At 33.1% G+C, this 19483-nt stretch overlaps 1 protein-coding gene across 1 annotated transcript in view; it reads right to left on the bottom strand.

Moving 5' to 3' along the window:
• LOC126750518 (tumor protein p53-inducible nuclear protein 2) overlaps window positions 1–19255 on the bottom strand; it is a 42627-nt gene extending 23372 nt beyond the window's left edge. Inside the window, exons 1-2 of the mRNA XM_050460160.1 lie at window positions 19233–19255; window positions 7531–7632 (exon numbers count right to left, since the gene is read on the bottom strand). Of these exons, the coding sequence (XP_050316117.1) occupies window positions 7531–7629 (99 nt within the window). The 5' untranslated portion in view covers window positions 7630–7632; window positions 19233–19255. The remainder of the gene's footprint in view (window positions 1–7530; window positions 7633–19232) is intronic.
• Window positions 19256–19483: the final 228 nt, after the last annotated feature.

The raw sequence follows: 19483 nt of genomic DNA, 5'->3' as shown, positions 1-19483 counted from the left end.
TAAATCATACATTGTTTATATGTTTTTGGCCACATCATGTTTTTATAAAAGACAATAACAAAGGGGTAATTGTGCGCAGAAGTGCACGATTCCCCTTCACGTAATTAAATGCTAAGAAGTAATAGTACTATTTAATGTTTTCAGATGCCTAGAAATTACACACGAAAGACTGATATCCTTTATTATACGACGGAAACCTTGCAAAAAGCCCTGGATGCTATAAGGACCAACGGAAGAAAAATTAGGGAAGTAGGAAGATCCTTTAAAATACCAGAATCTACCCTTAAAAAAAAGTTGTTGGAAGATGATCTTAAACTAACTCGATTGGGCCGTAAAACTGTATTCTCTAAAGAAATAGAGTGTGAATTAAAAGATTATTGTTCTGCTGCTTTCAAAATTGTTTTTTGGGTTGACACCTGATGGTCTAAGAAGGCTTGCATTTAGGTATGCAGAACAAAATAATATTATTCACAACTTTAATCGAGAAAAGGGACTAGCTGGCAAAGCATGGCTTTATGGATTTCTAAAAAGATTTCCCGAGATAAAACTGCGACAGCCTGAGGGCCCGAGTTTAAATCGGATTTCATCTTTTAATAAAGAATCTGTAGAACTATTTTATTCTAATCTTAAGATTCTTATGCAAAAGTTTAAATATCAACCAAGCAGACTATTTAACATGGACGAAACAGGCATTACAACGGTTCAAGCTAAATGTCCGAAAGTTTATGGTGCCAGAGGAGTAAAAAAAGTGGGCTCTGCTATATCTGCTGAAAGGGGAAGGACAATAACTGGAGTTTTTTGTATGAGCTGCTGGGAATTACATCCCCCCCATGCTTATATATCCGCGAGTAAGAATGCCAACAACTCTCAACAACTCTGCAAAAAAAATGGACCCTTAGGTGCCTTGTACAAATGTTCAAAGAAGGGTTGGATTAACTCTGAGCTATTTGTTACGCGGTTGTCTCATTTTGCAAAACATGCAAAGCCTACTGCATCTGATCCTGTCCTATTGGTTTTAGACAACCATTCAAGCCATATTTCGATTTCGGCTTATAATTTTTGTAAAGGAAATAATATTAATATGGTTTCTTCACACCTCAGATCGTCTTCAGCCATTGGATCTAACTTTTTTTAGTCTACTTAAAAATGCTCTCTATAGAGAATACGATCTTCATTTATCTACTTCTGGACATCAAAAAATAACAGAATATGACGTATCTGAATTATTAAACAGAACATTCATGAAAGTCGCCACCATGGAGAAAGCTGTCTCAGGGTTCCGCACTTCAGGAATTTATCTACTAAATCCAGACAGATTTAGTGAGGATAATTGTTACCCCTTCTAGGCAAAACACAAATTGCACTGTTGTTAGCAGCGACGAAAATCACCTACCCTTATCCAGACCAGAAGATAATATTTCATTGCCAAATAGTTCTGAACCAGAATTAAAGGATTCTTTGCCAGACGCTAGACAAACATCTTTAATTGACTATAACAATCCTCAGCCAGATACATCGAAAGAGAACTCTTTCCTTTCTATGGCTCCTATACCAACAAAAAAAGTTATTAAAGGAGTTAAAAAAAAAATGCTAAAAAAAAGCAATGTTCAAAAATCCTTACAAGCACTCCGGTTAGGGAAGAACTAGAAATCGCTAACGAAAAGAAGAGGGTAAGGGAAGAAAACTTAAAGAAAAAGGAAAAAGGAAAATCACTCCAAAAGAAAACTATAAGAAAATATTTTGAAGAAGAAACATAAGATACAAAAACACTTAAAGGAAAACAAAAAAGAAAGAGAGAGGCCACACCTGAGATATCCGATGATTCATTGGAAAATAAATTGTCTGAGATATGCGACGATGATGAGTTAGACGATATTGATGAATTTAACTTCATGCCGCCTTCTTCAAAAACTCCCTCAAAACCCAACGAGATATGTTGTATTTGTGGAGAAGTTGGCAAAAATCGAGAACTATGGTACCGCTGTGTTATGCGTGCTTCTTGGAACCACGCAGCCTGCATGTCTGCTGATACTCCAGAAAATTACATCTACGACTACTGTTTAAATTAAGGCTTTATACTGCTGTTTAAATATTACTACTAAAAAATTAACTACTTTAAATGTTAATATTTAAAAATTAATAATTTTTTAAAACAGATATTTCCTGCGCACGATTACCTAACCCTTGCGCATCATTGCCCGTCGGGACGGGTAATTATGCGCAAATGGTTTTTTTATTTTTGTTTAATTTTATACTTGCGTAGTAGATTTTTTTTTAATAACATTTTACATATATATACATTAATAAGTACTACATCTCATACCATTTTTAAAACTAATTTATATGTTATAGTCTCGCCACAAATACAATTTTTGCTTAACTGCGCACCATTCCCCAACTCTCCCTTATAATATGTTTATTACGAAACATTGTGGAATTGCTTAGCAAACAAATAATTCTAATGGTCTGATGTGTAGTGTCAATCTACATATTGCATTGCAAAAAGTTAACCTTTCTCATATTGATGAGGGTCATATGTAATTTTTTAATATTTTAAAAACTACACAAATGAAGTACTCTACGATCCTCCATTTTATGCTAATTAATGTTTTTATAACAAGAGGATAAGTAATCAAATTTTCTTAAACAAAGAAAAAACGTATACACGCGTTCGGAACTTGCAAAAGTCTTTTATTCTCTTGGAACTTATGTCAATTTGCACAGTATATATTAATTTTTGTAAGAAAATAAATATAATTTTATAAAGGGCATGGCGATATACTAATAAATTTTGATTTAACTGGGCCTTGAGAATTGAGGGTGGTCTGGATTTTTAGTAGTTTAGTTATTTATTGCAAATTTCTTCTAGACGTTTTTGAAACTTTTCAAAGCAAATTTAGTTATTTTCGTGATTTCTAGAGGGTTGAAGTTTTTTTTTTCAATTATAGAACTTTAATCCCCTGAAAAATTTTACAAACAAAATTATCAATTAAATCAATTTTTTATTTATGCCAGGTAGTATAGGCATTAAATGTCAACAGGATGGGTGCAAAATATTTGAAAATGGATTATTTGAATATTAAATTGTCCTTAAAGTGTTGGGCGCCAAGAAGCGTCATTCAATATTTAATGACAACGTTAAGTGACTTTTTTTCTTTTTGCTATTTTAAATCCTGAAGAGCCACTACCTGCAGAAAATTTTAGGCAGTAAACGCTCATATTGAAAGTGTTTCATTGAAGTTTAAGGTTCTTCTCTTACTGCCTAGTAAGCTAAGACTTAATTGGAAAATGAGATTATGATCCCACCTCAGTGTACTTTAAAAAGTTTAAAAATTAACTGAAGAGTCCACCTTTTTTTGTAATTATTCCAGACAACTAAATTTCTACTTCATACAAATTAGTTTCCGAAAAAATTACTTACAAATACAGTCGTGGCCAAAAGTACGGAAACTTTTTTAATTTGTATTTTTTTTTAAGAAACCAGGAACTATAATAAAGTTACTCATATTGTGATAAAGTATATATAATATATTACCTAACTTAACATATTAATTTGAAATTAAACGTATTATAAAAAGAACATGAAATAAAATTAATATTTTCTTGGCAAAAGTTTGGAAACTGAAGAAAGTTATTTATATAAATTACATCAAAATCTGCTAATATTTTGTGGCATATCCCTCCGAATTTATTACTTCTCTACATCTTCGTGGCATAGAATTGACAAGTCTTGTCTTCAGTCTTGTTCTTGTTCTCAGTCTTCACTGGAAATGGCAGCCCACTCAGTTTGCAGTATTTCCTACAGTTGAGCCTTATTTGAAATCGAATGGTTTCGAATCTTCCTGTCCAAATGATCCCTTTAAATTCTCTATGGGATTCAGATCTGGGGACTGTGAAGGCCAATCCATTAAAGCAATGCTCTGTTCATTTAACCAGTTTTTCACAAATTGGGACTTGTGTTTAGGGTCGTTGTCTTGCTGAAACAACCATCTCAATGGCATTTCCTTCTCAGCATAAGGCTATGTTGTTCTCCAAAATGTCTTTGTATAGAAAACGGTCCATTATTCCATCAATTTTAACCAGGGGGCCAACACCTGATCGGGAGAAACAACCCCACACCATTACGCTTCCACCACCATGTTGCCTACGGTAAAGGCATTTGGTATTTGTGGCTGTAACTTGTACCTTTTGGTCGCCGGATATAACGTCTCCCGTCACTCCCAAATAATTGAAACTTACTTTCGTCACTAAACAATACAGTATTCCAATTTTGGTGAGACCAGGTAAGATGATCTCGTGCAAATTTTAAGCGATCCTTTCTATTTTTCATTGATATTAGTGGTTTCTTTACAGCAACTCTTCCAAAAAGCCACACTTCATTTAGCCTTCTTCTCACCGTGCGAGCAGTACAAAAATCCCCATTTCACTCATTTCTCCAGAAATATCTATAGAAGTTTTCTTTGGGTCATTCATCGATATTCTTTTCATTACCTTCATAGCCCCTTTGGACAACTTTCTTGGTCTTCCTTGCTTGTGGGCTACCGAAACATTTCCTCTCTCTACAAATTTTTTAATTATTTTTGAAACAGTGCCTTTTAAAATGTTTAAATTTTTACTTAATTCAATTTGTTTATAACCCTTTTGGTATAGTTCAACTATTTTACTTTTTAAATCACTAGATAAGTATTTACACTTAGGCATGATGCCTGTCTTCACTCAAACAAAATCGTACCGCTAAACAGCTTGTAGTAAACAATTATTATGATTTTATTAAAGGTTTCCATACATTTTGCCACAGAGAAATAATTCATCTTTCATCAAAACTAAACAACATTCTTTTGCTTTACCTCCATTGGAATTTATTTGCTGATAAGCTGTTTTTTGAAAAAGTTAAAGTTTCCATATTTTTGGCCACCACTGTAAGCACAAAATTGCCCTTTAACAACTACCTAGCCTATCTTCCTTTTTCAACTACCTAGAAGAAGTTAAAAAATGATTTTAGCTGGTTTTAAATATCTGCTTAAGCCAAATTATCTACTTGTAGTTTTGTAGTAATATTTAAACAAAAATCCTCTTAAGGCTTTGAGAGCCTGAAAGAAAATTGAAATATTAAGGAAGCAAAAGAATTACTTTAACTACTTTGAAGAACGACAAAATTCAAATATTCAAAGGTAGAAGCAAGTAGATTTATATACTTAGAAATGTTTAAAAAGTTTGTTTAAACTGTCTAAAAAATAACCTCTGGAATCAGACTTTAAAGAATTTATTTAATAAAACAAAGATGATTCAATAACATTTTCAAAAAAAATCATCATTTTTTACATTTACTATCCAAACAAACTCCATACAAAAAAATCACAATAATTAAATTGACTTAACACCAGGCTCTCACATAAGTTCGAGGCTCTCACGAACGAAATCTTAAATATAAAATATAAGTCAACAATTTATAACAAAATACATATATTTGTCGGTAAAGCGACTACAATATTTAATCATTGTAGATGATTGATCAACACGGATAAATTACTGGTCCTTCGCTGGGTATGGGGGCCTGGTTAAAGTATCAATAAACTCATAACAAGAACCAGCTTAGTAGCATTGGAGGATTAGGCAGACACACCCACTATCCTTTCTAAAGAACTGGTAACCAAGAATTTGATAATTTTGTAAGCTCTCTGTTTTTGAACATAATATAAACATCATTCTCCTGAAATACATTTTTTAAACTCATTGAACCCTGTATTCAAAGATCAAACGATTCATTTGTCCTAATTTTATTATCAAATATCGACTCGACCTGCTGACATATATAGTCAACTATAATTTCATTCTACTATCCCAAAGTCCAAACTATACCCTACAAAATAACCCAGAAAGAAAGCAGTGATAAATCCTGATCATTATTTATGTCTCATGTAGAGAAAAAATAAATAAAATTATTATACAGAAGCAAGAAAAACAGAAAAATCAGCCATTTACCATTTGCACATACGCTATTGTTTTTTAATTTTTACAATATCCTCATGATAACTTATATGAAGTAAGTTTTTCACATAGACGTTACGATACAAGATTCAAGTATTTTTGTGAGAAAACTCACGCATAGCACTAAACTCATACACATAGCTAGGTACATTAAGGTACATAGATTTTGGGAATCGGAGGTCTATTTACAATCTAGAAAGTATGAATGAAGTTAATTTTGAACTTTGGTGAACCATATCTCACAGGGTTGAAGAAGTACCACTTGAAGATAAGAAGTATAAATCCAAAGAACTTTTTTGAAGATGTAGCAATTTTCAGAACCAGTTTGGCAACCTCTAGTGGGTCATATTTATAATCTTGAAAGTGCTAAAAGGCTCTCAGTGATACCACATATGGTACAGGGGTACAGGAACTCTGAAAGCCACAAAATATAAAATCTTACGAATATTCAGCTTTTTATGTAGTGTTATCTAAGACAAATATTTGATCTTTAAAATAATCCACCTACTTGATCTAAGAAATAATAGGAGTATTCCTCCAACACAAAGACCATAGTCCGCTTAGAAAATAACCGAAATATTAATTTTTTTCTAGTTTTATTATATTTTCTTTTGGCAACATTCTAAGACAAAATTAATGTATCAAGTAGATTATGATAGGATGATTATATAGGTGGGCTATGGTTAAAAACGCGTACCTACAGTATCTATTAAATATTATTGATTGTAAACATGCACGAGTTTTGTGAAATAATATCGCAAGTAGAAAAAAAGGAAATATTTGTATAGAATTTTTGTTATTGTTGAAAAATGTTCAACACTTTAAAAAACAATTAAGAGAATAAAACTTGATAAACAGATATGAGACATAGACCAATTTCGGGAAGACCTCGCAAGATTCGCGGAATTACAATTTAAACGCTTTAGTGAATTTAGAATCGAAAACTGGCCAGCAGATCAAGAAACCAACAAAGAATAAATGGGTGTTCAGAAACTGTCCGCATGGCACTGAAAACGCAAGGCTACATATCAAGGAAGAGCTCCCTACAACAACACCTCTAAAAAAGTAATGAAGAATGGAGTTTTGTGATCTCAGCAATATTTTTATATCTGACACGAGTTCAAATATCCAATTTTCTTACTATAATGGAAATTTGATGGCACAAAGTGTCACACATAGTGCAAAGTATTGTTATATTTTAAATCATTTTCTTTTTGAAACGGAGTGGCGTTTTCAGCAGGGTAATGCAAGATGTCATACTTCTGCCTCTACTCAAGCTTGGATACAAAAACATCAACTGACAATTCCATGGCCAGCAGCTTCACCAGATCTTAGTGCCATTGAAAATATATGGGAATTAATGAAGACTGAAATGAAATAAAGAAAGCTTATTTCGTTCGGTTTTACGGGCCTGGATAACTATCACCGAGCAGCATCTTAGTCACCTAGCTTCTGGTGTATCTGGACTTTCAGTTATGTGTTATGTTATATTATAGTGTAATAGTTTATGTGAAAACTCATTAAAATAGATTATTCTCTTACCCTATTGCTACTGGTTTCCGTATTATTGACCCCTCCGGCCGCGCCGCTACTTTCAGTTGTAGTGCCTCCCAAGAAGTAATTTGCTAAGTTTTGGAGCATTATCTGAAAAACAAAAATAATTATGATTTAAAACAATATTTTATGTAATATATAAAAAAACAATAAATTTCACTACTTTTCCCTACAATAGAACTAATTTCAAATGGCTTATTAAACCCTATATTAATTTAATGACCGTGTATATGATGATGACTACCGTAGAAAGTGCAACGATATCCGCCGCGAATTAGTTCTATAATGGATCAGTTCCTGTGCAAAAAATAAATTATTAACCCAAAGTGAAAACTGCACTATAAAACAAATGAACGTTTTGTGTTTCTACTGCCCGATGTTCACTGGGCACACAATATAACAATGATCTCTATCGCTTAATTAAATATACAATTTCCTATTATACGTGGTGTTATCGTAACCCACATATAATTGCGCGCTTTTTAAATATATTATTATTATACCCACCTTGATATTGAAATTTATTTGTTTGTCTGGCAATAGCCCGCAATAAATTTCAAAAAGCTTAAATGCGCCTGACCACCATGCCTGTTTGTTTAAGTTTTTATATTTTTATTTTTTATGCGTCTGAGGTCAAAATACCCATTCTTTAAATATTTTTCGCGATAAAGCGAGAAAAACATATTTGTAAATATAGAAAAAATGACGGCGCAGTTGTGGATTAGTAAGTAAGTTACTTAAAAATTTGTGAGAATTTATTTTTGCGTAGAAATTGCGTAACCGCATAGTGAAATTGCGTAGATTTTGATTTCGCAATAGACTTGTTTGTGTAAATTGAAATAATTTGCAAAAAAAAAAATGTTGAAAATTGTCTCCTGATCCAGGACCACAAATACTCACTAAAACCAGCATCTCTATTTAAGTCCAGTGCAAAATCAAAGCATGCAACAAACTGTCATCTAAAATGTTTAAACCTAATCCAAGTTTTCACATTTTCAAAAAAAAGGTAAGTTTTAACATATTAACATAACCCTGATAAAATACCAGCTTTTCTCTTATATGATTGTGCTTGTATTTTTGCTAAACCGTTAACAGTTCTCTTTAATCTGGCTCTAAAACAAGAATGTTTCCCGAACCTCTGGAAGTCATCAAAGATAATTCCAGTACACAAAAAAAATGATAAAAATCTCATCGAGAACTATCGGTCAATTACAATAATCAACAACTTTTCTAAATGTTTTGAACGTGTTCTTTATTCGGCCTTATTTCCTTCAATGAGGGGTCTTATAGATCATCGTCAACATGGATTTATGAAAGGTAGATCTACCACCACAAACTTAGTTTGTCTTACAGAACATATATCTGAGTCAATAAATGCCAGGTCACAGGTTGACGTTATTTATACAGACTTCTCGAAGGCTTTTGACCGTCTGGATCATGGTATTCTTCTAAATAATCTTGACCAAAACTACGGTTTTTCTTCTCACCTAATACACTTTTTTAGCTCTTATCTTACGGGTCGTCTTCAGCACGTGGAATGTTATGGCAGTAGTTCGGCTCAGATAGTTGCAACGTCTGGAGTTCCACAGGGCTCCATATTGGGGCCGCTCTTCTTCAACACATTTATTAATAGTATATCGGAACAGCTCACTGTAAATAGTTTGTTATATGCGGATGATACAAAATTGTATTATGGCATCAATAGTATCTTAGATTGTATGGAATTGCAAAATAATATTAATCTCCTCAATGCATGGTGTAAAAATAACAATCTTCCTCTTAATGCTGCCAAGTGTAAAGTTGTTTCTTACTCTTTGAAGAAAAACCTGATTATGTATGACTATACTATGGACAGTGAGACTGTCCCGAGATCAACGGAGTTCAAGGATTTGGGGGTGACATTCGACAGCACTCTTTCCTTTCAGCCACACATTCAGGACATTGTTAATCGGAGCTACAGAAAGCTGGGTTTTGTCATTAGGAACGCACATAGCTTTAATAAAATCTTTAGTCTTAAAATTTTGTATTTTTCTTATGTGAGATCAATACTGGAATATGCTTCTTCTGTGTGGTCACCATTTTATATGAATCATATACATGAACTAGAAAATGTTCAGCGTAAATTCTTAAGTTCCTTTCATATAAATGTGACGGAGTGTACCCAGAAATTGGTTTTTCACATCAAAAATATTCTCCAATGCGTAGAGCATGTGGCACTTTTAACTCTGTTCAGGATCAATGTGACATATTCAACTGCAGTTTGTCCGAAATTAAAAGAGTACGCTTTTCCTAGATAGTAGACATAAACAAAATTATTTTTTATTCAAGTATTGTATAATATTGTAGGAAACTATTGCTATTAATAATGTATTCTTTTTTTTTCTCTAGTTTTGGATTGTAATTTGTATAATATTGAATATTTTTCCCCCACTCAATAATTGGAATTTTTTCTGTGGAGTGGTGTAATTAAAATAAAATAAAATAAAATAAAATAAAATAAAATAAAATAAAATAAAATAAAATAAAATAAAATAAAATAAAAATAAAATATTGCATATTTCTTGAAATGTAGCTTAGGGAAAATGTAACATACTAGACCGTTATTTCACAAACAAAAATACAAATCGCTTGAAATAATTTTATTAATTACAATAGAATTGTTATTCGAATTCTACAGATAGGCATTTTTAAGATAAACATAATGAACAGAAAATCATAATGAAAAACAAACAGAAATCAGTGAATCATCTATCTTTGCCAGGTGTTCTTCCATAGAGGTTAGGTCTTTAAAGTCGTTTTGGCTCATTTCTATGATATCAAAAGGTTGATTCACTTTAGCGTCGGAAATAACATATTTCCATTCAAAGAGTACATGCAATTTTCTTTGCTTTCTCGATTATGGCAAAATCTCGGTCACAAGTCAAAAAGCTGTGACCTACGGAAAGGAACTTTTGATTAATCTCAGCAAAGTATGCACATTTTGCAAGATAGGAGTAGGTGTTTAATATCTTAAGGTGGTGGTAATACCTTAGATGTTTAATAAATAGAGCCTGCTGCATATCAACGCAAAAGACAACAGTACATGAGATTTTTAGATTTAACTAAATCCGCTTCTGTTCTGGTTCGCAAATTCATTTGTCTTAAAACTGTATCAAAAAACGTTTTACTCATAGCAATATTAGGATTTTCAATTTGGAAGCATCGATACAGTTTTCACAAATTTAAATCAGGACTGAAATATTCTTTCTGTGTTCCTCGAGAATAGTGTGACTCTTGTCTAGGAAATTTGTTGATATGTTCCATAACCAAGTTGCTACTCTCGTGTGTTTGATTCTTGCCGTTGGTCTATTATTCACAGATTCTCTAGCAATTAAGACTAAAAATATTCAATAATTTACATTGCCGTATATGGACATTTGCATATCCATACACGGCTAGTGGGTTTCAATTTGAAGGGACAAAAATAGTTTTGCCTTTGAATAAAAAATTTCGCTTTTCTGCGGGCATTTATAATTAATTGGATTTTTTCGGAAATTTTTTAAAAATTTCAATACACTATCCTGAAACTTGAGGATGGTGAGATTTTCTTTTAATTCCTAACTTTTTGACCTTAAAACACCAATATGCAGGGTGTTTCGTACAATTACACTTAATTTATCGTTTTTGGAAGATATAGAAGGTTTAATTAATTAAATGGATCCCAAGTGCCTTTGTGATGTCTAGTGGCATAAATCCCCATTTTCAAAGTAACTTTAAATTCAAAAATTGAATTACCTAGTAACAAAAATTAAACAAATTTTATCTCATTTTCTCTGTATATCAACCACTATATCGAGGGTTAGAAGCAAATTGTCACTTATCAATATTTTAAAGGCGTGCAGACAGAATTTCATGCAAGTGTTGTCAATGGCAAATTAGTTCCATACGGCGACGCATATGGCAACAATGCTGTGGTACCTAATGATTTTTTCACTCTTTTCTTCATCATTGCCTATGGTTCACCTCATTTGTTACACACAGATCTAGCGGAAAGACAAATCTTGCTGCGGAACTGTCAATTGTCAATATTTAAAGTGCATGCAGACAGCATTTTATGCCAGTGTTGTCAATGGTTACTGGGTTCCATACAGCGATGCATGCCAGGAGTGCTGTAGTCATATAATGCTGTTTACACTGTTTTCTTCAGCGTTACCAATAGCTCGCCTCGTTTGTTACACGCAAATCTACCATTAAGACAAACCTTGCAGCAGAACTGTCACTTATAATATAAATATTTAAAAGTCGTGCAGACATCATTTCATGCCAGTGAGGTGAATAGGAAATCAGCTCGTCACAGCGACGTAAATGACCATAACTTCTTTTCGTCAGTAAAATGTCTAGCTTCCCTCGTATGTTATACACGAATTTACTTCAAAGACAAGTCTTGTAACGGAACTGTCACTTATCAATATTTGAAAGTCGCACAAACAGCATTTCATGCCAGTGTTGTAAATCGTAAATTAAATTAACAGAGTAACGCGTATTGAAAAGTTGCCAAGACGGTTGGTTCAGTTCTGGGACCGCCATTTTTGTTTTAGGGTTTATTGTCAACTTGACTTGGTATTACCCTTATAATAAACAAAACTAAGCCGCAGCCTTTGTTCAGTTAACACAGGTCACGTGATACAATATACAGGCTGTTTCGGGAGGAAAGGGAAATATTTTGGGAACATATTCAGAAGGTCAAGATAAGATAAATTAACCCATATGTTTTCATCCGTTCTTAACCGTTTCTGAAATAATCGGCTCTAAAGTTTTTTTTTGTATATTTTTGGAATAATTACGTTCTCTGTATTTCTAACTCACGTTGCAGGTATTTCATCATTGTTAATACCTATTTTAATTGACTGGTAGTTTTGACAAGCATGGTTGTCAGTTTGATTGATTCTGAGCGTTTCAATTTAAAAAGACCAAAGTTTCCATTACGTAATGCCTCACACATTCACCCATAGGGAGTATGCTGACGTGATATTCGTGTATGATTTTTGTAATGGTAGCGCATTACGTGCTGTTGATGAATATCGACGTCGTTTTCCAAATCGAAGAATTCCTAATCGAAAAGTTTTTCAGACAGTTTTTGCAACTGTTCAGGAAACAGGAATGTTTCCAAGCATAAGAATTAATTCTGAACGAGACGCGGGACTGAATGTGGAATATGAAGAAAATGTTCTGGATATGGCTGAAGAGAACCCGGGTGTTAGTACAAGCCGGATTACAAAAGAACTTCGATTAACATCACATGTGGACGTTTGGAAGACACTTAGGAAAAACGGTTTTAAGCCTTTCTATACTTAACCGGTTCAACATCTCCAGGAGGGTGATTATGGCTCAATGGTTCAATTTTGCGATCCAACAAAATCGACCTACATAAATACACTTTATTTAACGATGAAGCTCATTTTACCCGTAATGGAATTAATAACCGACACAGTGAACATCGGTGGTCAGATGAAAATCCTCATGCCATGTTTGAACGAAACTTTTAACATCGATTCAGTGTTAACGTGTGACCAGTTATTTGGTCCTTTTGTATTAGATGAGTGTCTTACTGGAGAAGGATATTTACGCTTTTTAGGCCATTTAATACACATGTTGGATGATGTTCCGCTACTTGTTCGACAACGAATGTATTTTCAACACGATGGAGCCCCGCCTCATTTTAGTCGCCGAGTGTGTAATTTCTTAGACAATCGTTTTGATCGTTGGATTGGCTGATCGTTGGATTGGCAGTGGAGGACCTCAAATTTGGCCACCGAAGTCACCAGACTTAAATTTACTGGATTATTGCCTCTGGGGGTGGATGAAAGCTCTAGTGTACGAAGCATTAGTAGAAACCGTAGAAATGCTTCAAATATTATTAAAAATAATCCCCAAGCAATTAAACGTGCAACACGAGCGCTTAACAAACGTGCTGCAGCTTGCCTTGAAGTTGGTGGGGGTATTTTCGAAAACATTTTACATTAGTGGAATTTTGTTTTTTTACTAGTATTTGTTTGTGTTGCTCTTAAAATAAAAAATCTTACAAAAAAACTTCTGAACCGATTATTTCAGAAACGGTTGAGAATCGCATCAAAACATATGGGTTAATTTTTATTATTTTGACCTTCTGAAGATGTTCCCAAAATATTTCCCTTTCCGCTCGAAACACCCTGTATATTGATAAGCAAATTGTCACGTGACAGTTCTGTCAAAACTATTAAAAGTTGACGTGGCGAGTCAATATGGCTGCCGAGACTACCATACCGGAAGAAAACAAAAATTTAATAAATAGATTTAATAAAAGCAGCCGTCGCCTCGTCAAAATATATAACAATAATTAAGAAATAGAAATTTATATGTATTGAGTCGATTGACTTATGCTAATCACTAACGGGCCTTGAAAATACAAAAATGATAATGCTTTTTCCATTATACTTTATATGATTTGCATTTTTAATGGTTAAAAAATTAACAGTATGAAAATTAGTTATTCTAGCCAGGGAATGTTGCTTAATAATTGCGATCGATGTCAAAAGCCTTTGAAAAATCTTAAGTGATGCTTCGTTGCTAAATTAAACCAGTATACATGCTTCGGCCAACGCATTCTATTATTTCCGTCCGTGAACTTTGCTATTATGTTCTCGTCTCAAATTATTTTAAAATTAGAGGCAGGTATTATGATAATGTCCATCAAATCGCCTAATATGGAAACCCGTAAAGTAATAATAATTGGTGTTTCGAAACACTCGTTCAACGTACAAACAATTCAAATAAACATAATCGATTTTGAAATACTCTTTCATTGGACGGGTAATTTAATCTTCAATGCAACTTTTCATAAACTTTCAACCAACGAATAAAAATATTAATGACGAGAACATATTTGAATAGCGCTAGTTTTAATAGATTCACTCGTAACGTAACATTACTCCAAATTTCATCATTCTGTAATCTCTGATCGCAGACCTGTTGTCTCATATACTACCTACGTGATGAGCAACCAAAATATTATCGTTATAATTAATTACTTATTTTTCGCACTTTGCACCTAAATAACTCATTTGAAAGAACATTTTCAAGGTTTTTTTTTAGAAAACCAAAGGAAACAAATACTTTTATTATTATGTGATGTTAGATCATATTTCGAAATAATCAAAATATTCTTATTTTTTCCTTATACATTTTTTTCAGCTTAAAAACCAACACTAAAATTTCGTTCAAGAAAGTTTTCGTTTTTCCCCGGTACGTGTCAATGGCCGTACTGAGTTGCTACGTCTAATTGTAGGCGGAGCTTATAGTAAAACTGTCACATGACCGTTTGTTTTTCAATGCATAGTCGAACACGTGACTTGCGTCAATTGGACCAAGGGATTGGATTGTTACAAGAGTCGTTTAAAGAGTACTTTTTTAACGTTCTTGCTAAAATTGAGTAAATTGTATAAGATATTATAGAATATCCTAAAACAAGCACTTTTGCCAAGATAATACTTGTCAGGTCAGACCTGATGTCTCATTTATACATCCACGCGATAAGCAAACAAAACAATCTCATAATTAATCATGTCTATTGTTTGCACTGAAACTGATGTTTATTTTTGATAATTTTAAATATCGATTGTTTTTCAGAGTTTTTGGTAGAAGAAACCTTATTTAGAGAAAGTTTAATTTTAAATAAAATTACATCATTCACTAAACAAACATAATGGTAATTAAATATTTACGTAAAACCCAAAAAATCATAAAAGCGATTGTTTGCATCTACAAACATTTTAGGGCGGTGTCGTATGACGTCACCGGTATGTGGTCTTATAATGTCATAAAAGTTTTTTTTTATTTATTTTGGCCACAAATAAAGAATAACAGTTTTTTTTATTCAACTTCATCGGCCATTTTGATCCTTTTTGAGAACATCCTTTTTTTTCCTCACTTTCAGGTCAATAAAGTCTATTTGAGAAGTTTTGCTTCAAAACTTAAAAGGAAAGTTTCTACCATCAAGGTACTAACATTAAGATCAATTGCACAATAAAACAAGTTTTTTAACGATTTCTCCGAAACGGTTTACGATAAAAGGGAAAGAGACTTTTTTTTATTTTAACACCCTCTATCTTAAAAACCAACACTTCGTGTTAAAATCGGTCCAGAAACTATGTTAGTTTTTTTGATAATAAATTATTTGTTCTACACTACAAAAATGTTGATTCTCAAAAACTAGTGGAAATACTTCCATTAAACACAAAAGCTTGATATTCAAAAGAGTGTGCACTACAAATAATGTACAATAAGTGTCCATGAGTGACGTGTAATCTTTAAGATGGTTACTTAATTCAAAATGCTATATCTCAAAAGCTAGTAAGGATATTTCCATTAAACAGAAAGCATGATATTCAAAAGAGTATGCACTATGAATAATATTTATGGTTTAAATTAGTCCCAGTTAACCCTTACGCTCCAGCATGTCACAATTGTGTGAGTCTTATTAACATGGGATATATAAACACCAAAATGATATCTTAACTGTCCAAAACGATACGACACGATTGTGCAAGACATCTCTTTATGCTTTTAACGCACGGGCTGGATTTAGTAGCCATTTTTACTTTGGCAGAGGAGCATGAATTACCGTTTTTTTTTGTTTTTTCGAATTCTTGTGACTTGTGATGGCGAACAACGGTGTTTTAACTAAAATTAATTTAAACCGTGTTTTTAATGTCAAATTATTTCGGTAATGCATTGTTTTCCCTAATAAGCTCAAAAATATTTCAAAATATTTTGCGCCGATTTTTAAAAGTGCGTACTATGTCGCTGTATCACAATTGTAACGGCTGGGACCAACCAATACAAAAAAAAATTCGGTACCGTTTTTTAATAGTTATATTTTTTCTAGGATCCAAGAAATTATTGAACTTGGAGAGGCTCGCAGCCAATCCAGATGACGTGTATGAACTCCTTGATGACCTTGAGTTCGATTTCGAGGTGGAAAGCGATAATGATGATGAATTTTTTGCTCCACCCAAACGCGTTTTATCGGAAGATGAAGAGTCCGAAAGCAGCAGCGACAGCAGCAGCAGCAGTAGTGACGAGGACGCGCCTAGACCTAGTACCAGCCAAAAAAAGTCTTCAGCTCCAACATGGGTAAAGCAGCCATTTGAAATCCCTACTATGTTTGATAACCATGAACCTGAGCCAGTTTTGAGTCCATGGGGTTATTTTAGTAGATATTTCAATGATGAGTTTTTTGAAATGGGGGCAGCGTTAACTTCTCAGCATTACTTGCAACAACATGGTAGGGAAATCACTCCAAAATTGACTGATGAAGAAATTAGGGAATTTTTTGGTATGCATTATGGGATGTTTTAAGTTTCCTAGAATCCACCTTTACTGGAGTATCAAATATCGATTACCTCTCATAGCTAATGTTATGGCGCGTGACTGGTTTTATAAACTTCGAACGAATTTTCACGTAGTCGATAATCTATCAGTATCGGATGATATCAAAAAGAAGAATCATCTCTGGAAAGTTCAACCAATGATAGACCGAGCTCGACAAAGATGTCTTGAAATTCACAGGCCAGAGAATGGTTTTTTTGTCGTCTGTTTGTCAAAAATAAACCAAGGCCGGTTGGACTTAAGAATTTTGTCATTACAACGTCTTGTGGTACAATATTGGACTTCGAAATATACCAGGGTTTCTTGACGCCATTGCCAGATAAACAACTTGGTTTAGGGTCATCAGTTATTCTTCGTTTAATACAAACCTTGCCGCCTGGAAGCTTAATTTTTTTTGACCGATATTTATCCACAATACCATTATTTCAAAAATTAAAAGAATTAAAAATGGAAGAAACGGGAACCATAATGACAAACAGAGTAAAAGAACGTGTATTTCAAAAAGATGCTACTATGAAAAGAGGCGACGCAGAAGTGCACGTAAAAAGTGATACGAAAGTATGTTTGACAAAATGGAAAGAAGATAACAAATCAGTCGTCATGGAATCTACGGCTTTTGGAATAGAACCAGTAAAAAACTATACAGAGATGGGATAAAAACACAAAAAAACATATAGAAGTATTCTGTCCAAATGTAATTAAAGTTTATAATGAAAAGATGACTGAGGCTTATCGAACATACTTTAATAAAACCCGAAAATGGACATTTAAAACCATTCTACACTTATTTGACATAGCTATTGCGAATAGCTGAATGGAATATCGAAATGACTGTAAAAAAAATGAATATAGCTCAAAGCAAATCTTAGATTTTTTGCAGTTTCGACTAGCATTAGGAGAATGTATGGTTTGTGGAACAAAAAAAAGAAATCTAAACTATGAACACGCTCAAACGGATGAAAATGAAGAACCTTCTGCCAAGAAGGTAAAATATACACCCCTACCTTGTGAAGATAAAAGATTCGATGGGTTTGATCATTTGATCACATGAGGATCAAAAAAATCCCAACACTTGTCGCCTGGATTCCTGTCAAAGTAGATCAAGAATCAAATGTATTAAATGTAATGTTTACTTATGTTTACAAAAAAATCAAAATTGCTTCAAAACATTTCATGTTAAGTAGTGTATTTTCGTAGAAATAAACATTTTCAATATATTTGTCGTTTTTTTCACATTTGTGCCAGTATCATTTTGACTCCTATCCAACACAATCGTCCCCAAGAGTCCCTAAAATCTTATCAAATGTGTTTTTTTTTTCTGTTAAAACTGACGAAATATTAGTATTCTTCAGCAGTGCTGTCTAATAGTGACGTGTGATCTTTAAGATAGTAATTAATACATTTAAAATACTATATCTCGAAAACTAGTGGGGATATTTTCATTAAACAAAATGCATGATATTATATTCAAAATAGAGTGCACTACGAATAATGTTTATGATTAAAGTTATTTCCAGTTATAATTGATATCATTCTTCAGCAGTGGTGTTCAAGAGTGACGCGTAATCTTTAAGATGGTTAGTAAGGATATTTTCATTAAATAAAAAAGCAAAAGAGAGTTATAAATCATGTGTATGGTTCAAGTCAACCCCAGTAAAGATTGACGTGATATTATCATTCATGAGTGACGGGTGATCTTGAAGATGGTCACTAAATTAAAAATTGCATATTTCAAAAACTAGTGGAGATACTTTCATTAAACAAAAAAACATGATAGTCAAACAGAATGCACTACAAATAATGTTTATGGTTCAAACGAATCCCAGTAAAAGTTGACGAAATATTAAAATTATTCAGCAGTGGTGTCCAAGAGTAACGAAAGATGATCAGTCAATCGAAAATGCCATGTCTCAAAAGCTAGTCAGGGAATTCAAACTTCAAAAAAGTGTGCACTACAAAAAATGCTCATGGTTTAAGCCTATCCTAGTTAAAAATGATGAAATATTACCAGTGGTGTCCAAGAGTGACTAAGATGGTCACTAAATTCGAAATGCCACATCTCAAATGCTAGTCAGAATATTTCCATTACGCAAAAAGCATGATATTCAAATAATGTTTCTAATTAAAACTAATCCTAGCAAAAATTGATGAAGTATCAATATAAAAATAAAATTAAATTATATAAAACACTGACCGATCAAAACCCTTTGTTTCATAAAACTAAATTTAAGAACTACACAGAAAAAGACACCTACTTACTATTTTTTTTTAATTCAAACGATTACCTCTCTTTTAAAAGCTAAAGCTCCACACAAAGACACTAAACAGGAAAAATATAGTTGCAATTAGTCTCTATCACAAAGCAGGTAGTATGTATACCTAAAAGTACACTCTGGGTTCGGTCGTACAACTAAATCTAAAAATCTTGAAAGTCGCGCATAAAAATAAATGCCACCCCACTCCATTTGGCTTTTGATAAAATAAAATAAGTTGGGCCACAGGAAATTTTAAAAATGTCTAGAATGGTAAAGTACTT

Source organism: Anthonomus grandis, chromosome 2, assembly GCF_022605725.1.
Source record: "Anthonomus grandis grandis chromosome 2, icAntGran1.3, whole genome shotgun sequence".
Taxonomy (NCBI): domain Eukaryota; kingdom Metazoa; phylum Arthropoda; class Insecta; order Coleoptera; family Curculionidae; genus Anthonomus; species Anthonomus grandis.
Note: the sequence above shows the minus strand (reverse complement) of the source record. Positions and strands in the feature narration are given on the sequence as shown.